Below are 26074 nucleotides of genomic sequence, written 5' to 3' on the forward strand. Positions count from 1 at the left end.
TGGAACCTTAGCTCCCCCCAACCCCCTCCCAATTTTTTGCATCTTTTGAGGCTTCCTGTGGGTTTATCCCCACAACTTTTCCTTTACCCTGGTAATCTGGGCCAAACTCCTGACCTTTCACTCTCCCTCCTTTGCCAAAGATGTGCCCTCATGGCTCAAGAGCCTCCGCTTGCACAAGTATGCAGCCCTCTTCTCACAGATGAGCTACGAGGAGATGATGACACTGACTGAGCAGCACCTGGAGTCTCAGGTGAAGCCAAGGGGACCATCAGGGAGGTGCTGGGGGCAGCGCTAGTTTGGCATCCTTGCAGCCCAAGCCTCCTCTGTCTCCTTGATCTCTATTTGGGTACCCCCAAATATCTCAGCCTCACATCTCTAGCTTCCTGTCCCCTTCTGCTCTTATCACAGAACGTCACCAAAGGTGCCCGCCACAAGATAGCCCTGAGCATCCAGAAGCTGCGTGAGAGACAGAGCGTCCTCAAGTCCCTAGAGAAGGTGAGGACCTGGTTTCTGCATCTTCAAGGCCAGCCAGCCACTTGGTGGTACCAGTAGACCAAAGGCCCTGAGTTGGCCTCCAGACTCCTCGGATCTGGCCTCCAAAATTCCCAGCCCTAGGGACCCAGACTTCAGGGACCACATGCAAGCCGGCATCAAAAGGCTCACTTGCTGGTGGCTAAGAGGCTCCCCTCCCTGTCTTTCCTGGTTTGTGGTTCCAGGATCTCTGTCTTTTGACTCTACACCTTCTCTCACCTTTTGCTTTTCCATTTCTTACTGGTCTTTCTGGTAGAGCAGAGTGTCTCTGTCTGTACAGTCTCTCTTTCCATTTGATTGTTTCTAAACTCATTTTCCTTCCACGTCTGATTCCATTTCCTTGCCACTGCCTTCTGTTTGTATTTTTCCCTGCTCAGTGTCTAGGTCTGAATCTCTGATTCTATCCTTGTTGGGTCCTTGAGACTCCAACATTAGACTGGCTTTTCGTGAGTTCTGTGGGACTTCATCTTAATGGGAAAGAGGAAATGTGTACCTATATGTTTGTGGGCTTGCAGTACCCTTACATGCCTTCTCTATGTGCTGGAACCCAGGGTCCTACCCAGCCTTCTGCAAGCACTGTCTGACTCTCTGTGTAGATACTCTCTGTCCCTCGTTGTAGGGTCTGCATGTGACCCCAGCCTGTGTCCTCCCATCCAGGATGTGCTGGAAGGTGGGAACCTACGAAACGCTCTGCAGGAGCTGCAGCAGATCATCATCACTCCCATCAAGGCCTACAGTGTCCTCCAGGCCACCGTGGCTGCCACCACCACCACCCCTACTGCCAAGGATGGGGCCCCGGGGGAACCACCGCTGCCAGGTGCTGAGCCTCCCCTAGCCCACCCCGGCACAGACAAAGGCACCGAGGCCAAGGACCCTCCAGCTGTGGAGAACTACCCACCTCCACCAGCTCCAGCTCCCACTGATGGCAGTGAGCCTGCCCCGGCTCCCGTCGCCGACGGAGACATCCCCAGCCAGTTTACACGGGTGATGGGCAAAGGTGAGACCAGCCACAGCCTAGCAGGAAATCCTGAGGCAGAAAGCCAAGTGAACCCAAGCACCAGGGATCAAATCCAAGTTAGATGGTGGGAGCAGGGCTTTGTAAAGCCTACTGGAGACTGGAACACTACAGAGAGTAGCCAAGACAGGGTGACAAGGCCCCTTGCCCTTGGGCACGTCTGGGCTGATGGTGGATAACAGCCCTTCCCTTCAAAGCGTCTCCAGGCTGAGCAGAAATGGGGCAGTGGGTCAGAAGAAATTCCATGTAGTAAAGGGTGAGCAGTTGAGGGGAGTCCATTGATTTCTCTCAGAGGGGACCAAAGTCCAGGGGATGGGGATGGTGAAATTTATCACAGCTTCAGCCTTTCCTAAAGCAGCATGATACAGCAGACTTTACACTTGGATCCAGATCAGTCTAGATCTGGATCTGGATCTGAGGCGAGTGACTCAACTCTGAGCTTTAGATTTCTAAGGCTAAAAATGTGTGTAGTGACAAGATTGTGTCAGGCACTATGTTGTATATCCTCATGATAACCCAAATACCATGGCTAGCACTTAATAGTTGATACTCATCCAGCCTGAGTCTCCTGTTCCTTCTTGTGCACGAGCCAGCTGGAGGCGGGAACATGGCAGAGGGCATACTAGGGGTTAACCTCCTGCCCTTTCTCATGTCCCCCAGTGTGCACCCAACTGCTGGTGTCCCGACCAGACGAGGAGAACATCACCAGTTACCTCCAGCTCATCGAAAAGTGCCTGACTCATGAGGTAAGGCCTTCCCTAGCATACTCAAAAAGGGAAAGGCAGCCAGGCGTGGTGGTTCACGCCTGTAGTCCCAGCACTTCGGCCGCCGAGGCGGGCGGATCATGAGGTCAGGAGATCGAGACCATCCTGGCTAACACAGTGAAACCCAGTCTTTACTAAAAATACAAAAAATTAGCCGGGCGTGGTGGCAGGTGCCTGCAGTCCCAGCTACGCGGGAGGCTGAGGCAGAATGGCGTGAACCCGGCGGGTGGAGCTTGTGGTGAGCCAAGATCGCGCCACTGCACGCCAGCCTGGACGACAGAGTGAGGGAAAGGCTGCCCCATCTTTCTCAAGACCATTGTGTTGTATGTGGCCCACAGGGCCTTACCTGACGTGGCACATGCCAGCCCTTCCAGTCTTGTATCTTACCAGTGTTGGCTTTAGAGGCTTCTTCTCAGAACCCTTGTACACACTCTTCCTCTCTCTCTCTTTTTTTTTTTTTTTTTTAATAGAGATGAGGTCTCACACTGTTGCCCTGGCTGGTTTTGAACTGACCTCAAGTGATCCTTCCACCTCAGCCTCCCAAAGTGCTGAGATTACAGGCCTGACGATTTTCTTTTTTAGAGATGGAGTACTGCTTTATTGCCTAGGCTGATCTCGAACTCCTGGCCTCAAGTGATCCCCCTGCCCTGGCCTCCCAAAGTACTGGGATTATAGGCATGAGCAACCATGCCCAGCCCGTACATACTCTTTGTCAGCAACAGTACCCTTTCCTCCTCCTCACCCCTCAGCTGTCAGTTCAAACATTTATACCTCAGGGACACCTTTACCAACCCCTCATTTTTATTTAAGTTTCTTTTGCTTCCTGTTCTTCTCCCTCAGGGAGGGATAATTTGTCACAGTTATCATTATGTGTGTATCTTTCCCTCACAACCAGACTGTAAGCTCTCTGGGCATGGTCACCTCTGCATCCCAGAATTGCCTGGCACAGGCACAGAGTAGATGAGCAATGAATCTTTTTTTTGGAAACAGAGTCTCGCTCTGTTGCCCAGGCTGGAGTGCAATGGCGCAGTCTCGGCTCACTGCAACCTCCGCCTCCCAGGTTCAAGTGATTCTCCTGCCTCAGCCTCCCAAGTATCTGGGATTACAGGCACGCACTACCATGCCTGGCTAATTTTTGTACTTTTAGTAGAGGTGGGGTTTCACCGTGTTGTCCAGGCTGGTCTCAAACTCCTGACCTCGAGTGATCCACCCACCTCAGGCTCCCAAAGTGCTGGGATTACAGCATGAGCCACCACGCCCGGCCAGGCAATAAATATTTGAACAGATGAATGGAAGACTGGAAGGGAGGTCTGAAGGAAACATCACCCTCTGCTTCACCCGTGCCCTGCCAATTCTAGGCTTTCACGGAGACGCAGAAGAAACGGCTGCTATCCTGGAAACAGCAAGTGCTGAAGCTCCTCCGGACATTCCCGCGCAAAGCCGCACTAGAGATGCAGAACTACCGGCAGCAGAAAGGGTAGGCGGGTGGCCAGGTTACAGGGACCTGCCCTCCATAGGCCTTTGCTGGTTAGCAGATCATGCTTAGAGGGGTGATTGTGTTCTGGGCTGAGAATCTAGTTTTATTCAGTCACTGGGCGACTTTCCCAGAAGAAAATTTCCCACTAGAACAGGATGCTGAGCTGAAAAACAACACATGTCCCATGAGCAGTCCCCTCATATGTACCTTGCTCCTCGCCTGTATGCAGAGGGCCTGGAAGTCCCTCCTTAGACCAGACAAATAACAAATGTCTCCTTTGATAATTGAAGATTGGAGAACTGTTTTGAGTGGACAGTGAGGAAACCCTTGTATATGTCCCATCTCCTTCCAGGGGGTACCCTTGGGGCAGATGAGGACAGAATGTGTGATGGAGGTTTATGTTCTCTCCTACCACATGGGGTTGTTGGGGAAGGTGAGGAAGGGGTGGACAGATAGGCCCCATCTACGTAAATTAACACCCTGCCTTCTGCTCTCTCATAGCTGGGCATTCGGCTCCAACTCGCTCCCCATAGCTGGCTCTGTGGGGATGGGAGTGGCCCGGCGTACCCAGCGGCAGTTCCCAATGCCTCCCCGGGCCCTCCCACCCGGCCGGATGGGCCTCCTGAGCCCCTCGGGCATTGGGGGTGTCTCCCCTCGACATGCCCTCACCAGCCCCAGCCTTGGAGGCCAGGGCCGACAGGTAAGCTGGTTGGAAGCAGGGGCCCGGCCTCCTGGGGTTGGGGTGGCAGTACCTGGGATGTCTATTTGCCTGTATACTCTGTGTCTGGACCCAGCTTAGAGGTGGCGGGGGTAGGAGTGGGAGAAGGCCTGTACCACCTCCACCACTCTTGGGTCTGGGCCTCTTCCGCACTCACTACTTTCTCTCTTCCTGGGACCTGTGTAGAACCTGTGGTTTGCCAACCCTGGAGGCAGCAACAGCATGCCCAGTCAGAGCCGCAGCTCTGTGCAGCGCACCCACTCGCTCCCGGTCCACTCGTCACCCCAGGCCATTCTCATGTTCCCTCCAGGTGAGGTGCCCCACCCTTGGGACTCTGCCTGGCCAACATCCTCAGCTGACCTTTCTTTTTTCTCCTGGGTCTCATGTCCACTGTTCTTCTAGACTGCATTGGCACCTCTCCCCATACCTCACACCACTCTGCACCCATCTCCCCCAATTGTGAGGGGTTGTTTTCCTCCTCTGCTTCAATTTTATCTCTCAGGTCTTGCCCCCACCCCTCTGAATCATCATCTCTCACCCCTTACTCCCACCCCATCTCATGTTTCCCATCCTATGTCATAATCTTAGTGTCTGTGTTGGTCTTTGTCATCATCTCTTTCTTTACAGGATCATTGAATACTCAACTTAGAAGGGGTTGAGGGGATGGGACAGTTAAAGTGTGAGATTTCTGTGGAGGGGAGTCCTGCCCATCAGCCTACTGGGATTCTTTCAGATGCCAGGTGACCACACAGGAACCAGTGGACTTCACCTCTTAGAACAGGTGTTTGAAGTGAGAGGGCTGTTTTGACCTCTGCTTACAGACCATCCTGGAGATGGGAGAGCAGAAGTTGGGCCAAGTGCGGGCACAGTAACTCAACGCCTGTAATTTCAGCACTTTTGGGAAGCTGAGGCAAGTAGATCGGTTTGAGACCAGTCTGGACAACATGGCGAAACCCCATCTCTACAAAAAAATACAGAAATTATCTGGGCATGGTGGCACACACCCGTAGTCCCAGCTACTCGGGAGGGTGAGGCAGGAGGATCGCTTGAGCCCAGGAGGTCAAGGCTGTAGTGAGCAGAGATTGTGCCACTGCACTGCAGCCAGGGCGACAGTGAGACCCCATCTCAAAAAGATGTTGGGACAAGTGGGCAAAAGGAAGATTAGAGACTTGCTAACCGCAGGTCCCTGCCCTGCTCAACAAGTGAGGGGTTGACTCCTCCACACGGTGCTGGGCACTGGGGCCGCAGAGACAGATAAGGCTCGTCTGGAATGGGCTGACTCTAGAGAGAGCATGGATTTGCAGAATTCATGTCATAAACTGCCAAGTCAGTCAGGAGTCTTACTTGATGAGGTTGTGTGGACAGCCATCTGTTGAGGCCGTGGGAACCCATCCATCATGTTCATCCTAGCACAGGGCTTGACACACAGTAGGCATCTGTAAATGATGTTAAACAAGCAGGTGGATGAACCGCAGGAATGAACAAGAACCATTCTCTTTACCAGTATGCTGTGTCCCAGGCTTTGTCAGACAGCTCTCCTGCACTGATTGACTCCTCCCAACTGTATGTGTAAGGACGTTGATGTTATTCATCAGTCAGCAATCTGAGACAGAAAGGTCTTGCCCAAGTTCAAAAAAAATTTTTTTTTTTTTTAAGGAGAGACAATTGGGTGATCTGATACGACATGAGCTCAGGGTTCAGAGGGAACAGTGATGAGAGGTGAGGGTGGAGATGGGAGCTGGGTCGTCTAAATCCAGGTAAACATTTCGGACTTTGTCCTGATGGCAGTGAGGAGTCAGGGAAGGGTTTAAGCAGTGTAGTGAGGGAGGTCAGGTCCGCCCAGGGAGGTGGGTGGTTTCCCAGATGCCCGAATAGGAGGCCCTTTTTTGAGAAGTGTGGTTTGAGGACAAGTCCCATGGTGGTTGTCCTACTTTGCCCCCACCTGCCCGGCCTGCCTGGATTGAATCCTGCCCAGAGGAGCAGGTCCAAGTGGGGACAGGAAGGGTTTTGATTTAGCTTTTGCACCAAGTACAGAGCAGGTCTTCAGTCAGGGAGCCTTGGGGGCTGCCCAGTGTCCAGGGCAGATGCCCAGACTGTGCTCAAGACAGTATGCAGTCTGTGTCCAGAGTAGTCACAGCAGGCTGTGTGTGGCCTCCAGGAGCTGCTTCAGTTTCAATTCCACTCTCTGCAAGTCAGGCTTTTTCTGTATTGCCAAGCCTCTGCCATTGCCATTGTCTCCTCTGCCTGTTGTGTGACACGCTCGCCTCTCTCCCTGTCCACCTCCTCCCCTTCTTCCCTCTCCCCCTCCATCTCTCTTGCTCCCTTCCCATACCAGCATCCTTTGTCATCCCAGCTGTCTTCACCCGAGTCCAGTCGGTCCTTACCACCCCCATTCTCCTCTCTCCCACCCAGACTGCCCGGTTCCTGGGCCTGACCTGGAGATCAATCCCACTCTGGAGTCTCTGTGTCTGAGCATGACAGAACACGCCTTGGGTGGTGAGCATTTCCTCTTTCCCTGACCCAGCTCCCACCTACCCAGCGTCTCTGCCTCTGAACTGAGCAACTCAGAGTCATCCTGAGGGGTCCCCAGGGGAGGCCAGACTCCAGGGAGGGCCTGACTGGGATGACAGGCTACCTGAGTGCCTTTTCTTGGGCCTCCCTCCAGCTCCTGATCTTCCTCCCTTCCTCCCTTTCTTACCACAGATGGGACAGACAAAACCTCCACCATCTGACGGGACCCACAGCCCAGCGCACCCATAGGCTCCCTGGGCGGCGGGCGGGGGCCAACCCCCAACGGGCTTCTCCGCGACAGCGAGAGGGTGGGCTGGCTCAGCTATATATTCTAATATTTTTCTACTCTCTCACCCTCTTAACTTTTGTTTAACATTGGCACATGCCTTGCTCACTCCCAGGCCCGTCGAGGGATCTCTGCTGAGGCCCGGGGAGTTGGGGGCAGCCAGGATAAAGGGGGCAGGGACTGGCCAGACTGCCTGCCTCTCTCCTTTCCTTCCTCATCCCCACCTGGTCCCATCCCACCCCTGCCTCCTCCAGACCGCTGACCACCTGCCTCTCCCCAAGGGAGCAGACTCCCCAGAGACAAACTGACCACTACCTTGTGGAGCCTGCTCAGAAACATTTGACATTTGGGGTGACGCGCAGGGCAGAGAACCTGCCCTCCAGAATGTTATTGAGAGGAGCTGGGGAGAAGGAAGGGGAGCAAGGAGAGGAAGCTCTCTCTCCTCTCCCTGCTTCCCCTTCACCATTCCCCACATTCTCCAAGGACAGGAGCCACCTTCCTCTCTCTCACCTCCCCTGGCCCTGTTCACCAGAGGTTCTCTATGATTAATTTCTTAGGCCTATTTAAGATACATATTTATATAGTTCTTAACGGTTTTTCTCTGATCATTTCCTCTCATTTTTAGAATCCCCAGGTCTCTCTCAGCCAAGACAGTGGCAGGGGGAGCCTGAACTTTATGAGGGGAGAGGGCAGAGCCCCCTCCTCCAGACCCCCAAGCTCTAACCCATTTTCCTCCAGCCCTGGCTACCCAGATGAAGAGGTTGGAGGTGGGCAGCCAGGGTGGCCAGGGAGGTCAGGAAGTCTGTTGCCTTAACGTCCCCTTCCCCACGAACACACACCCTTCTCCGCTCCCAGGTCTGGTTGGTGAGACCTGGGAGTCAGGAATAAGGGAAAGGGGATTGTTTGGTTTTTGGGTTTTTCCCTAAGCCCCTCCCTTTTCTTTCAGCCTTTTTCCTCCCCCCATTATGTCATGACCTCACTTAAGTGGAACACTATATCATAACCCAGAGATTCGTCCCAGCCCCAGAGTCCGACAGACTGTCTGGTCCCTATTCCTAATGAGGGGTTGTGTTGGGGCCCAGGTGGAGGGAGGGGATTTGGGGGTTCAGACTGCGGGGAAGCCAGGGTCTCCCTCTTCAACGCCCTCCTCCCCCTCAACCCACCTTCCCCACTGGGACGTTCTCAAGCTTTTCACACCGAAAAGGAAAAAAAATGTTATTTTTAGATACATTTTATGAATAACTTTTGTTATGAATATGGCTGGTAACCATTGTGTATGTTATTAAAGATACAAAATGTTGGGAAAAAAACAAAAAAACCAAAAAAAAAAAAATTTTAAAACCACCACCCTCCCTGCACTATCACCCCATTCCCCAGACCTTCTTGCCCCCGCCCTCCTGGTCTGTGGACTTCCCTCTGCTCTGAGCCCAGGGAGGGGGAAGAAGCCAGGGGGTAGGGTGGCCCTGGGAACCTGGCTCTGGGTCCCCACTTCCTCTCCCAGTGCCGGGCTGGGTGGGGTGTCAGGTTTATTTATGTACCTCTTGCACACTCATCAACCTATGCAAGTCCCCCACCCCGGCCCTCCATGTTTCTGTGCCTTTGCTCATCCCCTCAATCTCCCAGGGCTTCTCCAGTCCCCCTCCCACTAGCTGCAGGAAGTGGGATGGACGGGCCACCTCGTTTGGAATCAGCAGGGTGTCCCTCTCATGGGACCCTCCCCTCTCCCCAGCCTGTCCTGTCTTGTTCACTCTCCATCAGGGTGAGCTGACTGTGCCTGGCACTGGGAGGTGGTGAGGGACACCGTCTCACACACACAGGGAGGCAAGAGCTGCCCCCCACCCCACCTGACAGCAGAGTGTGCAGGACGCAGGCGGCCCCACTCTGATGGGCAGGACCCTGACCCTCTCCCGCTCCAGCCCCCTCCCCAGGCCCTCCTCCATGATTTCACCCTCCCTACCCACTTCTGTCCCCGGCCCCACTGGCAGAATCAGCTTTGAGTAACTGTACAGTTTTTCTCGCTGTTGGAGAAGACTTATTTGTTGGAGTTTCACTTGTTTAATGGTCTGGGCTTATTTTGGAAAAAAAAAAAAAACAAAAAAAAAAACGAATTCTGACCTTCGTTGTGCTACATTTTGTGGGAAACCATTGGCCCTGCCTCTGGCCTGTGTTTCTAAGCCTCAAGCCAAGATCTTTGAGCACCTGGGGGTGGGGGGAAGGTATGTGCTGGGCTGAATGACATCATAGGGGCTGGGAGGGGAAGTAAAGAGAAGTTGACTTTATTAACAGCAAAGGTTTGGGGGTGGGGAACAAACAAGTGAAAGGCTCACAAACAGACCACTAGAAAAGTGCTTTCCTGCTCACAATAATGGTGTCTGAACCAGCCCTGAATGCCCTGGGACTCAGTCACTGTCACTATCAGCTTCACTGGAATCAGAAGCTGCAGCTTCACTGCCATCCTCCTGGGCCGAGTGCTCGCTGCCACTGGGGAAGGGACTGGCGCTGCGGCTGCGGCTGTGGCTCCGGCTCCGCTGGCCACCCCCATTGCTGCCGCTGTCTGAATCATTGTCACTGCCACCTTGGGCCTGTCCTCTGTCCTCATCATCAGAGTCGGCATCGTCCTCAGAATCAGCATCACTGCCAAAGATCTCCTCTTTGTCACGGGCAGCCCGGGCCTCATCCTCGCTGCTCTCGTCCTCACCACTGCCACTCTTGTCACTGGCCTCGTCCCTGTCATCACCCTCCCGTTCACTCTCGCTGCCCGAGCGCTCATCTTCACTGCCCTCCTTCTCACTGCTGCTGCCCTTCTCCTGCTCCTCATCTGGAAGGGAGTGGAGAGAGATGAGACCCACTTTTCCACCCTCCCAGGGCTCCCAGAGTCTGGCCTGTCCAGATTTACCTGAGCCCCCAGCTTCTTTCTCTTCTGTCTCCATCTCCTCTTCCTCTTCCTCCTCCGGTTCGTGGTTTTCTAGCTGGGCCTTCCGTGCCTCCTGGAAGCAGCAAGATTGGAATGAGGGGAAGGAGGGTGTTCTGTTGGGTTTTTGTCCCCCTCCTCACCTACAACCACCACCCTCCCTGCCATGGGTGCCCTGAGCCAGTGGTGCTTGTTACCTGAGCTTCCAATTCCTTCTCATTCATGTCCCGATGTTTGACCACAAGCAGGGCGTTGGTGCCTGACTGAACCCCAGCCTTGGCCCGGCGCTTACTAAGGCGGACCCTGCAGAGGGTGAATTTGGGAGAGAGAAGTGGAAGATGCAGTTAAAGACACACCTCCCACTTCCCCACCCCCCAGTGAGGGGTCTGGTCTGACTTTGTTCCCCATCAATACTTAGAGTAAATGGGAATAAATACAGATTGAATAAGGGCAGCTAAGCTCAAGGTATTGAGGGCAGGGGAAAGGAAGGATGGCTCCCATGGCACCAGTTTGGTTGCCCTACACTGTGTGTGTGTGTGTGTTACACGGTGTATTTACATAAATACGGGCATGGGCCATTTAACAGGGACACATTCTGAGATGTACATCATGTGAACATCATACAGTACACTTATACAAACGTACATACTATAGCCTACTACATACCTAGGCTGTAATGGTGTAGCCTATTGCTCCTAGGCTACAAAGTTGTACAGCATTTGACTGTACTGAATACTGCAGGCAATTGTAATACAATAGTAAGTATTTGTGTATCTAAACATAGAAAAGGTACAGTAAAGATACGGTATTCTATCTTAAGGGACCACCATAAGCAGTCCATTGTTGACTGAAACATGCAGTGCATTACTGTATATGTCAGTTAGTTACCAACACTTTGAGAAACCAGATGTCAAATCATTTGGATTTGGGGCTTTTGGAAGATAGGAATTTCTGGCCCCACAGCATAGCAACAGTGGGCTGGAAGTGAATAGTGCCCTCCATGGTTGCCCAGAACTCCAGGTCACTCAGATGCTACCAGCCACTGCTCTTTTACATTTCCTGCCTGGCCTATGGGGTCACAGTTCTTGTAATCTCTGCTTTAAACAGAAACTCAAGACTTCCCAACTCTACACCAGAGGTGCTGGCATAGCAGTAAACTTTGAGCCATAAGGGAAGAGTTTTGGAGTCACATTTTTGAACATGGGTTTAAGCATTTCATTTAAAACATTCATGCTAATTTTATATATTACTCCATACTTTGGCAATGTTTACCTTCACATGAAGTCTGTTACTAATACTGGGAAACTTGGCCCTCTGCCTTGCACAAAGGCTCTAAATGTCTCCTGCATTAAGATTTTCTTTCTGGCTGAGCGTGGTGGCTCACACCTGTAATCCCAGCACTTTGGGAGGCCGAGGCAGGCAGATCACCTGAGGTCAGAAGACCAGCCTGGCCAGCATGGTGAAACCCCCATCTCTACTAAAAATACAAAAAAAATTAGCTGGCCATGCTGGCACACGCCTGTGATCCCAGCTACTCAGGAGGCTGAGGCAGGAGAATCACTTGAACCCAGGAAGCGGAGGTTGCAGTGCACCTCTGCACTGCAGAGATCACACCACTGCACTCTGGCCTGGGCAACAGAGCGAGACTCCATCTCAAAAAAAAAAGATTTTTTTTCTGGCTCCTCCTGTTAGAACCAAGTCCAGCTCATGTGCATGACCAGACATCTGCTGCTCTTGTTTACCAATGCATATGGCAAATTCTTAGGTACAAATGACCTCCAAGGTGGCTCTTGCATGCCCCAGGGTCTTAAGAAGCACAGATCCAGGCTAATCAGATAGGAGTGTGCTGAGTACCTGGTTTCCAACTCATTGTAGTAAACCCCGTCACCCTCTCGGAAGATGAAGAAGTAGTTTTCCTCATAGCCCTTGCTAGCTTTGTTCTTCACGTTCCAGTTGTACTCCCGAGCAATTTTGTAGTCATACCTGAGGATGAGGGCACAGGTTCAGCCCCATTTCTTCCCTATCCCAATCCCCAAAACTTCCCAATCCCCAAAACTTAACCCCAACCCACGCACACATCATCTGGTGCATAGTCCATCTCCTCCTCCTGGTCCCGCTTTCGTTTCTTCAACGTCTCTTCTACAGGCAGGAAATAGGCCACAAACTGGTTCCCTTCCTCATCCATCATGCCCCTGGTTGGGGCAAAAGGAGTAGCAATGAAGTGTGAGGACAAGAGGCAGCAAGGAGCAGGCCAAGGTGGACAGCAGGACCACCTACCTAATCATGGCCTGAGACATCATCTCCAACGCAGCTGCACCACTCGTGTCCTTGGGGGCTGGGTCTGAGTCAAAGATCACCTGAGCACATGGATTGATCCACATCTAGGGAGATGGAGGCACTGGGGTTAGATGGGAACAGGCACAAATAGGCTGTCCCTTTCTACCTCCCACCTTGGGCCTGACCTTAAAGTCTGGGAAGACAGGCATGACCTCCACCGGTGTGACTCGGGGTTTGCTGTAATGCTGTGAGATCTGGTGGGACAAAAACAGGGTGAGGACGAGCTCTGCAGCTGCACCCTTGCCTCTCCCCATCCCAGTCCCTCAATTACTGATTTCTGGGCATCCTCAAAAGTCTTCTCAATGGCTGTGATCTGGCTATCCCTGTCTTTGTATATTTCTTCCTCGGTAAACTGCTGCTTCACAGAAACCCCAATCCTAGGAATGAAGAAAAAGGTCCTTAGGGGCCACTGGACACACCTGATATCTCCACCTTCCCTCTCTTCCTGTTAGTAACTTACTTGACCTCAGGCTTCTCATTGGAGATGCCATAACGGTTGAACTCAGTGGAGATGTACTCTGTCTTTCGCATCCATGGCACCACCTTCGCGTGCTGCTGGGATCTGGGGTAGGAAATCAGGTATCTCAGGACCCCACCGCCCTCCTGCTTGTAGGGCCCACCTGAGCCAGTCTCCAGTACCCATTTGCTACCCACTCACCTCTTGGAGCTGGTGGGGGCCTGAATCTCCTCTTCCAAAAGTTTCTCATCAGCTGGATCTAGAAGAACTAGAGGAGAGCAGGGGGCAGGAGGACCATGAGGGAGGCCCAGGCCTGAGCCTTTGCTGACCTAGAGCAGACCCTCCCTGTCTCCCCACACACCATTGGGGTCGATGCGGTAGGTGTCAGGATTGATGAGATCGATGGTGACCCCCAGGTCTGGCTCAGTCAGGAGGTCATGTTTGTGCTGTTTCTCCAAGGAAGTGGCTTTGTACTGGACGAACCTGGGTGGGGAAACACCTATTGTGGTGTTTGGATTCCAGCTTCACCCCTCACAGCCCTGCTTCCCAGAGGCGGAGCTTCTGTGGGGAGGAACTCAGAATGAAGTGTCCCCCATGGCAGAGTCTGAAAGCTGGCTCCCCAGTGGGAAGGGACTTGGACACTGCTTGCTCCATTAACAATTGAGCAGCTACTACTGTGTGCTAGGGTAGGTACTGTGCTAGGCCCTGAGCAGACGGCAGCCAACGAGACAAGCAGTCCCTGCCTTCAAGGAACTCATACCTGAGTAGTTTTCCCATTCCTTAGTCTCACCTGTTCTGGTCGAAGGGGTAGGTGATGAACTTGGGGTCGAAGGGGATATCAGGGAGGCTATTGCAGTACTTGACTCGGCAGACCACTCCAGACCTAGGAACATTAGTGGCTCAAAAGTGGGCCCCCGCTGCCCCACCTCTGCTCCCAGCCCCACTGCCCCACCGCTCCTGGGAAAGCACAGTGGGGCTCACCTCTCAGGCAGAGTCCGGTGGGAATTGGGCCTAGTGGAGAAGAAAGAAACAGTGATAGGTGGAGAGGACGGGATTGACAGGAGAATGAAAAAGGCTTCCCCAACCTTTCAAAAGGTAGAAGGAGGGGTGACAAATGCTGGTTTCTTTTGGTGGTGTTGGGGGGGTGTCCAAATGCTTTAATGGAAGGAGACAAATGTTCAATTTATTTAGGAAGAAATGCCCCCAAAAACTTTAATGAACAAGGCCAAGTGCTCAATCCCTTTTGCAGGAGATGGCTTCAAGTGCTTTAATAAAGAACCATGTACTCAATCGTCTTTGGAAGAGGGGTCTCCAAACGCTTGACTGGAGGGATCCCTTCTGGAGGGAGTCTCCAAAAGCCTAATCCCTGAACTGCACGGCGGGGAGGAGGGGAACACCTGAATCTCAGAAGGAACCCGCCCCCTTCGTCAAAGGTGAGCGCTTCATGACGTCACGGGCAGACCTGGGGGCTGGTGACGTTGTTCAGCAGAAACCCTCTCCCGATCCCCCGCCTTGCTGCAACAGAAAAGCGTGGCGCCTACCTGTGGCCATCCTCCCGCTGGGCCTGGGTCTGGATGGTGGGCGCCATAGCGACGAGGCGACGGCAGCCCGGACGGGGTCCTAGCGGGACCGAAGGGGGACGCAGAGGGGCGTGCCGACTTCAGGGGACGCCTGATCCGAGGAAGGCCCAGCTTGGCGCCGGTCCCCGCGGAAAGTGAGTTGAGATGAGGTGGGCGGGCGAGAAGAGCTCCAGCGAGACTCAGGTGAACGCGCAGGCAGCACCGGGGACGGACTCGAAGCTCCGGTTCCACCAACTGCCGCCAAGACGCTGAGGACCCAACGGGTCTCCTCAGGCCGCGAGGCCTTCGGGGAAATGAAGTCCGGATCGGAACCACACACGGATTGGCGAGCGTCTGGGTGAAGGGCGGAGCGAGGGAGAGAGATGCTTCTGTGATTGGTGGAAAGATATCTCAGTCTGGACCCCAGAGTTGAGAGTGACGTACCGTTGGGGCACCTCCTTCCCCTCCATTGGCTTAATTGCCTAGGAGGCGGGACTAACTAGCAAACGCGGACTAGAAATACGGATGCTGAAAAGCAACGGGGAGAGACGCAGTCGTAACGCACTTCCGGCGGTCTACGCGAGGAAGATGGCTGCATCCCAGCAGCAAGCTTCAGCGGCTTCCTCAGCTGCTGGTGTATCGGGTCCTAGTTCGGCTGGCGGCCCGGGTCCCCAGCAGCAGCCGCAACCGCCAGCACAACTGGTGGGCCCTGCCCAGAGCGGCCTCCTGCAGCAACAGCAACAGGACTTCGATCCTGTACAGCGTTATAAGATGCTCATCCCGCAGCTGAAGGAGAGTCTACAGGTGATTGGCCTTAAGCAGCGAGAAGCAAACTGGATTTGGTAGTCTAGAGGGGCAGGCCGAGGGCCAGGTTAGTCGGAGAGAGCGCTAAGCAGAAAGAGGAGTAGAACCTGCTGTTTTGGCCTGGCTGGCGCACGCCTGTGTTCCCAGCACTTTGGGAGGCCGAGGTGGGCGGATCACTTGAGGTCAGGAGTTCAAGACCAGCCTGGTGAAACCCCGTCTCTACTAAAAATACAAAAATTAGCCGGGCATGGTGGCGCGCGCCTGTAATTACAGCTACTCGGGAAGCTGAGGCAGGAGAATCGCTTGAACCCGGGAGGCGGAGGTTGCAGTGAGCCGACATCGTGCCATTGCACTCCAGCCTGGGCAACAGAGCGAGACTCCGTCAAAAATAAATAAATAAATAAATAAATAAATAAATAAATAAATAAATAAATAAAACTGTTGTTTTCTGCGAGACCTAAGCGAAGCTCGGCAGAGATGGGATCAGCGCTGATGCTGAGGCTGGGACTGGCCGGAGCTTGAGTGAGGGGTTGTTTAAAGGAGAAACTGGGCTCTGGTCGTTAAAGCCTGAGGAGAGTACTGGCTTATACGGAGATTCTGCCCTTGATTGATAGGTGAGGGAGGACCCTTAGGTTATTGGCGAGAAGCTCAGGTGAGAGCGGGCCTCTGGGAGGATGGAGTGGTGACAGCTATAGGAATGGAAACGAATATTACTTTGGAAAGTCAGGAGGGAAGGTGCCAGTTGAAAAGAAAACCTGAGACTGAGTGATCTTAAGGAAGAGTGTAGATCTGCCAGAGGTATTCCCTTTTGTTTTTCCATTTCTCACGTGTTTTGTTTTTGTTTTGACTAGACCTTGATGAAGGTTGCAGCCCAAAACTTGATTCAGAACACTAACATCGACAATGGACAGTGAGTGCAGCCCCCCTTACCAGGATATTCTATTGCCTCCCCAGTCTTTGAAATTCATCTTTCCTTCTCCTGCTCCCCGCCCACCTCACCTTCTATATTTACTTTTTTTTTTTTTTTTTTTTTTTTTGAGACAGGGTCTCTCTCTGTCACCCAGGCTGGACTACAGTGGCACGATCTTGGCTCATTGCAGCCTTGAACACCTGAGTTAGGAGATCCTCTTGCCTCAGCCTCCCAAGTAGCCAGGACTACAGACATGGCTACAGACTACAGATGCCTGGCTAATTTGTAAGATTTTTTTTATAGAGACGGAGTCTTGCTATGTTTCCCAGACTGGTCTCAAACTCCTGGCCTCTAGCCATCCATCCCCTCAGCCTCACGAATCACTCCTCCTATTTTATTTTATTTTATTTTTGTTGTTGTTTTATAGAGACAGGGTCTTGCCATGTTGTCCAGGCTGGTCTCAAACTCCTGGGTTCAAACAGTCCTTCCACCTTGGCCTCCCAAAGTGCTGGGATGACAGGCATGAACCATCATGCCCAGCCTTTTCCTTTTCTTTTTTCTTTCTTTCTTTCTTTTTTTTTTTTTTTTTTTGAGACAGAGTCTTGCTCTGTCGCCCAGGCTGGAGTGCAGTGGTGTAGTCTCGGCTCACTGCAACCTCTGCCTCCCGGGTTCAAATGATTCTCCTGCCTCGGCCTCCCAAGTAGCTGGGACTACAGGCGCGTGCCAGCACATCTGGCTAATTTTTGTATTTTTAGTAGAGATGGGGTTTCACCATGTTATCCAGGCTGGTCTCGAACTCCTGACCTCAGGTGATCTGCTCGCCTCGGACTCCCAAAGTGCTGGGATTACAGGCGTGAGCCACCGTGCCCAGCCTCCTTTTCTTTTTTTTTGAACCCCTCCGGTTTTCAACCACTACTTCAGATCTCCTGGACCCATACCTGGTTTCCTGATGGACACTTGGTTGGGTAGATACTGGTGTCCCAAAGATTAGAAATCAGTTCTTCAGACATCCTTTTTTCCTTGTCTGTAGAAAGAGCAGTGATGGACCCATACAGCGCTTTGACAAGTGCCTGGAAGAGTTCTACGCACTCTGTGACCAGCTGGAGCTGTGCCTGGTAAGAAGCCTTCTGGACACGGGGTAACAACAGCCGTGTCCCAGTCTCCGGGGTCTTCAGAAACCCTCAGTCAGTCAGTCAACTCACACTCAACTGGGGACCTCCTGTGGGCCAGACCTGTGCTTCCACCAACACTGAGGACACAGGGTTGCTCTGATCCTTGCCCTCGCAGAGCTTTCAGTTGAGTGGAATAATAAGCACACCCCTAAACAGTGACAGCTCAGAGTGGTCAGTGCTGTGATGGGAGAAGCCTAGGCCAGAGTGGTTAGGGTTATGATTGAGGAGGCACAGGCAGAGGGATCAGGGCTGGGATGGGGAAATCTCAGTGTGGAAGCCCAGGGTGGGGGTAGGGAGAGAGTGGCTTAGGGAAGGCTACTGCTACTAGACAGCACATCTGACCAAGTCTGAAACAGAGAAGAGAAGAGGGGCAGGAGTTGAGAGGAGGGTAAGTGACTAAGAATACAGTCTCTGGAGTCAGATGCACCATCAATCTCTACCTCTGACCTCTGGGTTCCTCCTTAGGAAAACGGAGTTTCCAGGAAAACTTAGATTATGCGTGTAAACTACTTAACATGATACCAGGCATATGGCAAATGTGTACTGTAGTATCATCATTATTTTGGACTGGTTTTTTTGGCGGGGGGGTAGGGGGGAGGACAGTCTCACCATCACCCAGGCTGGAGTGCAGTGGCACGATCTAGGCTCACTGCAATCTCCTCCTCCCGGTTTCAAGCAATTCTGGTGCCTCAGCCTCCCAAGTAACTGGGACTATAGGCGCACACTACCACGCCTGGCTAATTTTTGTATTTTTAGTAGAGATGGGGTTTCACCATTTTGGCCAGGCTGGTCTTGAACTCCCGGCCTCAAGTGATCCACCCGCCTCAGTCTCCTAAAGTGCTAGGATTACAGGCATGAGCCACTGCACCCGGCCTTTTTTTTTTTTTTTTTTTTTTTTTTTTTTGAGATAGAGTCTCTGTCACCAGGCTAGAGTACAGTGGCGCGACTTCAGCCCACTGCAACCTTGGCCTCCCAGGTTCAAGCGATTCTCTTGCCTCAGCCTCCTGAGTAGCTGGAACTACAGGCACGCACCACCACGCCCAGCAAATTTTTGTATTTTTAGTAGAGATGGGGTTTCACCATGTTGGCCAGGATGGTCTTGATCTCTTGACTTTGTGATCCACCCACCTCAGCCTCCCAAAGTGCTGGGATTACAGGTGTGAGCTACCACACCCGGCTTTTTTTTTTTTTTTTCTCCAAGTCAGAGTCTCACTGTGTCACCTGGGCTGGACTGCAGTGGCACAGTCTCGGCTCACTGCAGCCTCTACTTCCTGGGCTGAAGTGATCCTCCCACCTCAACCTCCCAAGTAGCTGGGACTACAGGCATGCACCGCCATGCCTGGCTAATTTTTGTATTTTTTGTAGAGACGGGGTTTTGCCATGTTGCTCAGGCCAGTCTTGAACTCCTGGGGTCAAGCAATTCACCCACCTCAGCCCCCCAAGCGCTGGGATTACAGACCGCTGTGCCGGGCCTGGCCTGGGTTTTGAAGGAAAAGTGAGAGGTTGAGAAGCTTGGTAGTGTCAGAACCATGTTCCAACCAGAGGGAATAACATTTGCTTTAAATTTGTTTTAGGAACATCAAGTAATTCATTCTGGCTGAGGTGTGGTAGGCATAGGGCTTGTTGGATTTTGAATATAATCCTAAGGGCACTGGGGAAGCATGGAGGGTTTCAAGCAGGGAAGAACATGGACCTATCTGCTTTTTAGGAATATACCTCTGGCTGACAAATGAGGGGAGGGTTCAAGGGGCCGAGACTGGAGGCAGGAGCCCAAGGGCGCAGCCATGGCAGGATCCAAGGACGCCTGGACTGGGCTCCACCAGGGCGGGGCCATGAGGAAATGGGGAAGACTGGGGGAACTTGAGAGGCTTCGTGTGCAGGGCTTTGTATACGGGCCACAGGACTGGTGTGCTGGAAGGAGATAAAGTTTCTAGGATGAGGCCCAGGACTCTGGTTTATAATGGAGGACTGTCACTGGGCCCGGTGATTCATGCCCGTAATCCCAGCACTTTGGGAGGCCGAGGCAGGCGGATCATGAGGTCAGGAGATCGAGACCATCCTGGCTAACACGATGAAACCCCGTCTCTACTAAAAATACAAAAATTAGCTGGGCGTGGTGGCAGGCGCCTGCAGTCCCAGCCACTAGGGAGGCTGAGGCAGGAGAATGGCATGAACCCGGGAGGCAGAGCTTGCAGTGAGCCGAGATCGCACCACTGCACTCCAGCCTGGGTGACAGAGCGAGACTGCATCTCAAAAAAAAAAATGGAGGACTGTCCCTGAAACAGGGACCTAGGAGAAGCAGTTTTGGGGAGTACAAGGGCCCTACAAATGTCAGGGGGAGGCCAGCGACAGTGTGGGTGCCATTAGTGCAGAGGTGGAAACTGAGTGGTGTGTGTGGGTGTGACAGCCCTGGGAGGGCTTGAACAGTGAGAGAAGACAGGGCCTAGGAATGGCTGCACTTACGTCTTAGGTAGTGTAAGAAGTACCTAGAGCTGGTCAGGCGCGGTGGCTTATGCCTGTAACTCCACCACTTTGGGAGGCTGAGGCAGGCAGATCACAAGGTCAGGAGTTCAAGACCAGCCTGGCCAACATGGCGAAACCCTGTCTCTACTAAAAATACAAAAATTAGCCAGGCATGGTGGCGTGTACCTGAAATCCCAGCTACTTGGATGAGACAAGAGAATCTCTTGAACCCGGGAGGTGGAGGTTGCAGTGAACCAAGATGGCGCCACTGCACTCCAGCCTGGGTAACAGAGTGAGACTGTCTCCAAAAAAAAAAGGGACCGGGCACAAGTGGCTCATGCCTGTAATCCCAACACTTTGGGAGGCCAAGGCGAGTAGATCATGAGGTCAGGAGTTCGAGACCAGCCTGGCCAATATGGTGAAATCCCATCTCTACTAAAAATACAAAAATTAGCCAGGCTTGGTGGCATGCACCTGAAGTGCCAGCTCCTCTGGAGGCTGAGGCAGAAGAATCACTTGAACCCAGGAGGCAGAGGTTGCAGTGAGCCAAGATCGTGCTACTGCACTCCAGCCTGGGCGACAGAGCGAGATTCCACCTCAAAAGAAAAAAAAAAAAGGCCGGGCGCGGTGGCTCATGCCTGTAATTCCAGCACTTTGGGAGGCTGAGGCAGGTCGGTCACCTGAGGTCATGAGTTTGAGACCAGCATGGCCAATGTGGTGAAACCTCGTCTCTACTAAAAATACAAAAAAATTAGCCAGGCGTAGTGGCAGGTGCCTGTAATCCCAGCTACTCGGGAGGCTGAGGCAGGAGAATCACTTGAACCCGGGAGGCGGAGGTTGCAGTGAGCTGAGATCGTGCCATTGCACTCCAGCCTGGGCAACAAAACCGAAACTCCATCTCAAAAAAAAAAGAAAGAAAGAAAGTAGTACCTAGAGCAGCCAGAGAAGCAGGCAGAAAACCAGGGGTGAGATGCCACTGCCAACACTAGGCCTGGAGCCAGGGCAGTAACAATGATAGTAGCTAACAGTTCTTGGCACTTTAAACAGTGTGCCAGGACCCGTGCCTGTGTCTCACACACCTGCTCTCACTGTTCTCACCTTATGAGGTAGGAAGAGGTGGTTATTAAACCCGTTTTCCAAAGGAGGAAACAGGCTCAGAGAAGAGTAGCCGCCATGCCCTCAGGTTCCCCAGCAAATGACTGGCAGGGCCAACCTCTGACTCTAAGACCTGGGAAATCCAGAGGACAAGCCGACAACCCCCAGCTGGCCCTTGGGGTGGGGTAGAATGACCTCGGGTGGAGCTGATGCTGTCCCCTTGCCTGCCTGTCCACAGCGCCTGGCGCATGAGTGCCTGTCACAGAGTTGTGACAGTGCCAAGCACTCTCCAACGCTGGTGCCCACAGCCACCAAGCCCGACGCAGTGCAGCCTGACAGCCTCCCCTACCCACAGTACCTGGCGGTCATCAAAGCCCAGATTTCCTGTGCCAAGGACATTCACACCGCCCTGCTGGACTGTGCCAACAAGGTCACGGGCAAGACACCCGCACCACCTGCTGGCCCTGGGGGCACCCTGTGAAGTAGGGGACAGGGAGTGGGGCAGGCAGTGGTTGGTGTGTGGTGTGCAAAGGGAATGAAGAGCGTCCTGGGCCTAAACACAGCAGCCTCCTCTCTTTTCCTGCCTGAGCACCGCAGCGGGAGCCAGCAGGGGGCAGCAGAGGCCAACAGGGAGCTCGCAGGCCGGGCCCCTGCGTCCCTGCCCCTTCTTCCTGCTCCCCCTCCTAGCCTAGGGTAGACTTTGAACTGTGTGTGTTGATGACCTCTCTGTTCCACAGGCCCTCCCCCATTCTTGCCTGGGTGTGGAGCCCTGGCTGTCCCCTCTCCCTCAGTCCTTCCTGACTGTCTCCAGCTGGGAAGTGGTCTCTGTGTGCCACTCCTCTGTGTCTCTATTACAGTTGTGTCTCTGTCATCCTGTCTCTTTTTTCCTTGTTTCTCTGTTCCTGTTAATGTGTTTCTCCCCATGGTCCTATGTCTCTCACTCTGACCTCCCTCTCTTAGTCCCCTTTAGCTGTCTTCTATCCCCAGCTCCTAACTGGGACTCTGTGTCTATGCAGGGGGCCAGCACCCCTGGGTTATCTGGGGCTAAGGGAAGGGACTTCATTTCCAGGGGCCACAGCCAAGCCCAGAGTCCCCCAGTGGCTCGCATGTCAGCCCAGACCCCAGGGTCCTTGGCCTAGGAGAGGAGCACTGGAGGGGCCCAGGCTCTGAGCTCCACAGGTCTGAGCAGGGAGCAACTCAGGCCCCCACCCAAGCCTGCGTCAGCGGAACTTGAGTGAGGGGCGTTGTGCAATCTGTGGCAAGGCTGGCCCAGCTGGATGCCTGGGTCCCAGTATTTTTAGCCCCAAAGGAGAAGTGAAAAGGCCCCAGCCGGGGTGAATCATCAGTCCTGGGGAAGAACCCAGGCGCCTGAGCCCCAGCTCCGGGAAGCAGGCACTGGGGAGGGGGCTTCAAGGAGGGAGTGCCCCCTCAGACTCTCTGCTTCCCTGGAAGCTTCAGGAAGCTCAGCCTCGGCCTTCAGGCCTGAGCAAGTGCAGGGCGGAGCTACCAGCCCAGGCTCAGATGTTGGGGTGTGAAAGCCTCAAGTGACTCAGCCTGGTTGGAGAACTGCCCCACCCAGTATCTTCTGTGCCATGGTTCCCACATTCGCACTCCGTGGCCTCCTGTCCTGGACCCCACGTCTGCAAGGAAACCCTAGGACCATGGATACCTCTGTGATTCACGCTGAGCCCAAGTCCCCACACTGGAAAACTGGGAAATGGCCAGCTGTGTGTCCCAGGAAATTCCTCCCCTTATTCTTCCTTGAAGTGCCCAAGCATGTAGGGCAAGAAGGAAGGCTGAAGCGCTGTCCCTAGGAGGAATTTCTCCTTCAGGGAAGCCTCAGTTTTGCCCATTTATCTAATTGAATCAGTTTTTTACCCAATCCCCCGGTTTTGTAGGATAATCTCCCTTATCTAAAGTCAACTGATTATGGACTTTAATCACATCTACAAAACACTTCTATGGCAACAGCTAGATGAGTGTTTGAATAACTGGGACTGTAGCCCATCCAAGTTGACACATAAAACTGACCATTGGGCCGGGGGTGGTGGCTCACGCCTGTAATCCCAACACTTTGGGAGCCCGAGGCGGGCGGATCACAAGGTCAGGAGTTCAAGACCAGCCTGGCCAACACGGTGAAACCCCGACTCTACTAAAAATACAAAAAATTAGCCGGGTTTGGTGGCACGCGCCTGTAGTCCCAGCTACTCGGGAGGCTGAAGCAGGAGAATCGTTTGAACCTGGGAGGCAGAGGTTGCAGTGAGCCAAGATCGCACTATTGCACTCCAGCCTGGGCGACAGGGCAAGACTCTGTCTCAAAAAAATAAAAAACTGACCATCTAGTCCTTGTCATCTGGGCACCCTCACACATCTCCTTAACCACACTTAATCTCCAAATAAGTGCAATAACATAGTCATAGTCCCACCCAACATGATGCAGTTATCTTGCATACAACTGAAAATAGCTAACCCTTTCCCCAACGGAGCCCACCAGCAGTGGTGGAGATGTCGGTCCATGAGCACACACACAAGACTGAGGGACTGTCGGCCCTCCCAGGTGGTGTCAACACAACATCACACACAGGTGGGGGGCCTGATAGCCCAGCACCCATGATACAGGGCCTACCAATGCTTAAAACCACACCCAGGGAGCCCACAGAGGCACTCAGTGAGTGGTGGGGTGATGGATGCACATCTATCAGGCACAGGGCGGAGGTGGGCACCACTAAGTTGCACTCAGCAAACACATTGGGTATCTTGTGCCTAAGGCCTGTATTTGTGGAGCTGATGTTCTAGTGAGAGACAGTAAATGTGACAAAAGTAAAATATATCAGATGGTGAGAAAACAGAAAAATGAGATCAGAAATGGAGATGTTGGGGCCGGGCACAGTGGCCCAGGCCTGTAATCCCATCACTTTGGGAGGTGCAGGCAGGTAGATGGCTTGAGCCCAGGAATTCAAGACCAGTCCGAGCAACATAGCAAAGGCCCTTATCTGCAAAAAATTCAAAAATTAGCCAGGTGTGGTGGTGCGTGCCCAGGTTCCCAGGTACTCGGAGGCTGAGAGGTGGGAGGATGCCTTGAGCTTGAGAGGTCGAAGCTGCAGTGAGCTGTGATCGCACCACTGCACTCCAGCTTGGTTGATGGAGACCCTGTTTTTTTAAAGAAGTGGAGGTGTTTACACAAGCAAAATACTCATTTTTTTAAGTGTAATTAAGTTGAAGATCAAAAAATGGAAATGTATAATTAAAAAATCATACTTAGCAAATCTAACACATGAAATGTAACATCTGCATATGGAGAATTGTGTTACTTTATTGAAAAACATTAAAAGTTTGAGAACTTAAGTTGGATTGTGGTTTCGTGAGCATTCATTATGGTTTATATATGTTCCATGTATTTATTATTAAATAGATGACAAGGGTTTTCTTATTCTTGTTTATATATGTTTGAGACCAGTCTCACTCTGTCGCCCAGGCTGGAGTGCAGTGACTCGGCTCACTGCAACCTCCGCCTCCTGGGTTCACGTGATTCTGCTGCCTCAGCCTCCCAACTAGCTGGGATTACAGGCGTGCATCACCACACCTGGCTAATTTTTGTATTTTTAGTAGAGACGGGGTTTCACCATGTTGGCCAGGCTGGTCTTGAGCTTCTGACCTCAAGTGATCTGCCCGCCTCGGTCTCCCAAAGTGCTGGGATTACAGGTACAGGCACGAGCCCCTGCAGTGGGCCTTTTAATTTTTGTTTTAATCCTTGACAGAGGTCAAGGAAGGCCTCACTGAGAAGGCGATATTAGAGCAGCCCTGAAGGAGAGGGAATGAGCTTGGGGACATCCACACATCCAGGCAAGAGTGCTCCAGACAGAGGGAACTGCAAGTGCCAGGGACCTGGGACAGGAATGTGCTGGGGTTTATGGAACACATAAAAAGGAGGCTTGGGCACAATGAGGGAGCAGGGATAGGAGAGGAAATCCAGACAGGTCACAGAGGGCCTTGGTGAGGACTTGGCTTTGCTAGATAACTAAACCCAGAGGGAGATTACACAGTCTGGTGCACACTGCATGCTCCAGGGACGGGGTGTACGTGAGGTGCACAGCCACCACAAAACAGACTGTGGGGACTCCAGCACACAGCATGTCTGCCCCACTGCAGAGCTAACCCACCATCCTACAATCATGGTGCCCCCAGGGACCCCATCCCATTGACAGTCCCACAAACGTACTTTCAGGAAGCAACCCAGCCACATGAATACACAAACAACCCTCTAACCACCACTTTACCCGATAAGCTATCTCTCACCCCATCGCAGACTTTGCCCATCACAGGCTGACGCAGCCCTGTCCTTAGCCCAGCACTATCAGAAGCAGCCTCATTGGCGCTGCCCCAGCTTCTCAGGTACTCATGTCTGCACGTCTGCTCTGCCCACAGAGGCCGACACAAGAACAGTGACATGGAGGGGGGAGCTCGCCAGCTACTCTCCCCATCACGCGGGCTGTAGACGTCAGAAACCAAAGTTCATCAGTTTCTCTGCCTTGTGACTCGGGCCACAGGAACCACATTCAGACGCCGGCCTGCTGTGGTCTGCACATGCAGTCTCAGACACCCACGACAAAGGACGTGGACATATGTGAATGCTTCACACACCCAGGGACTACACACACTGAGCCACAAAGGCCTTGCACGCGGCCACAGCTGCAGAGTCACAGATGCTGACACAGCTTCAAATGTGTGTGCCGGGTGTGGTGGCACGTGCCTTTAGTCCCAACTACCTGGGAGGCTGAAGTGGAAGGATTGATTCAGCCTGGGAGGTCGAGGCTGCACTCCAGCCTGGGCAACAGAGCGAGACCCTGTCTCAAAGCAACACACACACACAAAGTTGTGTGTGCACACAGCCTCAGTCACAGGGGAGGGCAGAGTCATTCCCTCACCCAGGCACCTGCGCGGAGTTACACACACTTAGTCACTGCAGATCCCACAGTGGCTCAGAGCTACGCACAGATATGCAGGTGGGGATGAAAATCTCATGTTCTTAAGAATGCCGCCTCAGAGACAAATTGCAGTACAGTT

General features: G+C 52.9%; 3 protein-coding genes across 15 annotated transcripts in view; 2 read left to right on the forward strand and 1 right to left on the reverse strand.

Moving 5' to 3' along the window:
• The window catches only part of SAMD4B (sterile alpha motif domain containing 4B), a 40275-nt gene extending 30865 nt beyond the window's left edge, over positions 1 to 9410 (forward strand). For 7 of the 12 annotated variants that reach the window (XM_031004301.3, XM_031004303.3, XM_031004304.3 and 4 more), the window contains 9 exons: positions 141 to 250; positions 409 to 495; positions 1189 to 1528; positions 2207 to 2292; positions 3669 to 3787; positions 4289 to 4487; positions 4692 to 4815; positions 6918 to 7001; positions 7209 to 9410. In XM_031004301.3, the coding sequence (XP_030860161.1) occupies positions 141 to 250; positions 409 to 495; positions 1189 to 1528; positions 2207 to 2292; positions 3669 to 3787; positions 4289 to 4487; positions 4692 to 4815; positions 6918 to 7001; positions 7209 to 7237 (1178 nt within the window). In that variant the 3' untranslated portion in view covers positions 7238 to 9410. The remainder of the gene's footprint in view (positions 1 to 140; positions 251 to 408; positions 496 to 1188; positions 1529 to 2206; positions 2293 to 3668; positions 3788 to 4288; positions 4488 to 4691; positions 4816 to 6917; positions 7002 to 7208) is intronic. The other 5 variants (XM_055369359.2, XM_055369358.2, XM_031004305.3 and 2 more) reach the window with 1 other exon arrangement.
• Positions 9411 to 9562: 152 nt separating this feature from the next.
• Positions 9563 to 14823, reverse strand: PAF1 (PAF1 homolog, Paf1/RNA polymerase II complex component). The gene is made up of 14 exons (XM_004060706.5): positions 14549 to 14823; positions 13989 to 14018; positions 13798 to 13890; positions 13369 to 13490; positions 13209 to 13275; positions 13011 to 13112; positions 12822 to 12927; positions 12676 to 12744; positions 12491 to 12594; positions 12289 to 12405; positions 12068 to 12196; positions 10411 to 10516; positions 10199 to 10289; positions 9563 to 10120 (listed from the first exon to the last, which is right to left on the reverse strand). Exons 1-14 carry the CDS (start codon positions 14593 to 14595, stop codon positions 9702 to 9704), a joined length of 1602 nt encoding a protein of 533 aa, XP_004060754.1. The 5' UTR covers positions 14596 to 14823; the 3' UTR covers positions 9563 to 9701.
• MED29 (mediator complex subunit 29) lies at positions 14599 to 24355 on the forward strand. 2 transcript variants are annotated; one of them, XM_004060712.5, is made up of 4 exons: positions 14599 to 15370; positions 16222 to 16280; positions 17311 to 17395; positions 21249 to 24355. In XM_004060712.5, exons 1-4 carry the CDS (start codon positions 15092 to 15094, stop codon positions 21489 to 21491), a joined length of 666 nt encoding a protein of 221 aa, XP_004060760.1. In that variant the 5' UTR covers positions 14599 to 15091; the 3' UTR covers positions 21492 to 24355. The 2 variants fall into 2 exon arrangements, with proteins under 2 accessions (XP_004060760.1, XP_018870797.3); XM_019015252.4 differs by having other exon boundaries at positions 15092 to 15370; positions 21319 to 24355.
• The last annotated feature ends 1719 nt before the right edge of the window (positions 24356 to 26074 follow it).

Source organism: Gorilla gorilla, chromosome 20 (genome assembly GCF_029281585.2).
Source record: "Gorilla gorilla gorilla isolate KB3781 chromosome 20, NHGRI_mGorGor1-v2.1_pri, whole genome shotgun sequence".
NCBI classification, from domain to species: Eukaryota; Metazoa; Chordata; class Mammalia; order Primates; family Hominidae; genus Gorilla; species Gorilla gorilla.

Bases quoted from the DNA above. Each gene is read 5' to 3' on its own strand.
- MED29 (XM_004060712.5), top strand. From the start codon at position 15,092: ATGCTGAAAAGCAACGGGGAGAGACGCAGTCGTAACGCACTTCCGGCG. The intron at 15,371-16,221 runs GTGATTGGCCTT...TGTTTTGACTAG, and splicing joins AGCTGAAGGAGAGTCTACAG to ACCTTGATGAAGGTTGCAGC. The intron at 17,396-21,248 runs GTAAGAAGCCTT...GCCTGTCCACAG, and splicing joins ACCAGCTGGAGCTGTGCCTG to CGCCTGGCGCATGAGTGCCT.
- PAF1 (XM_004060706.5), bottom strand. From the start codon at position 14,595: ATGGCGCCCACCATCCAGACCCAGGCCCAGCGGGAGGATGGCCACAG. The intron at 12,745-12,821 runs GTAATTGAGGGA...TTGTCCCACCAG, and splicing joins TTGAGGATGCCCAGAAATCA to ATCTCACAGCATTACAGCAA. The intron at 12,406-12,490 runs GTAGGTGGTCCT...TGCCCCAACCAG, and splicing joins ATGTCTCAGGCCATGATTAG to GGGCATGATGGATGAGGAAG.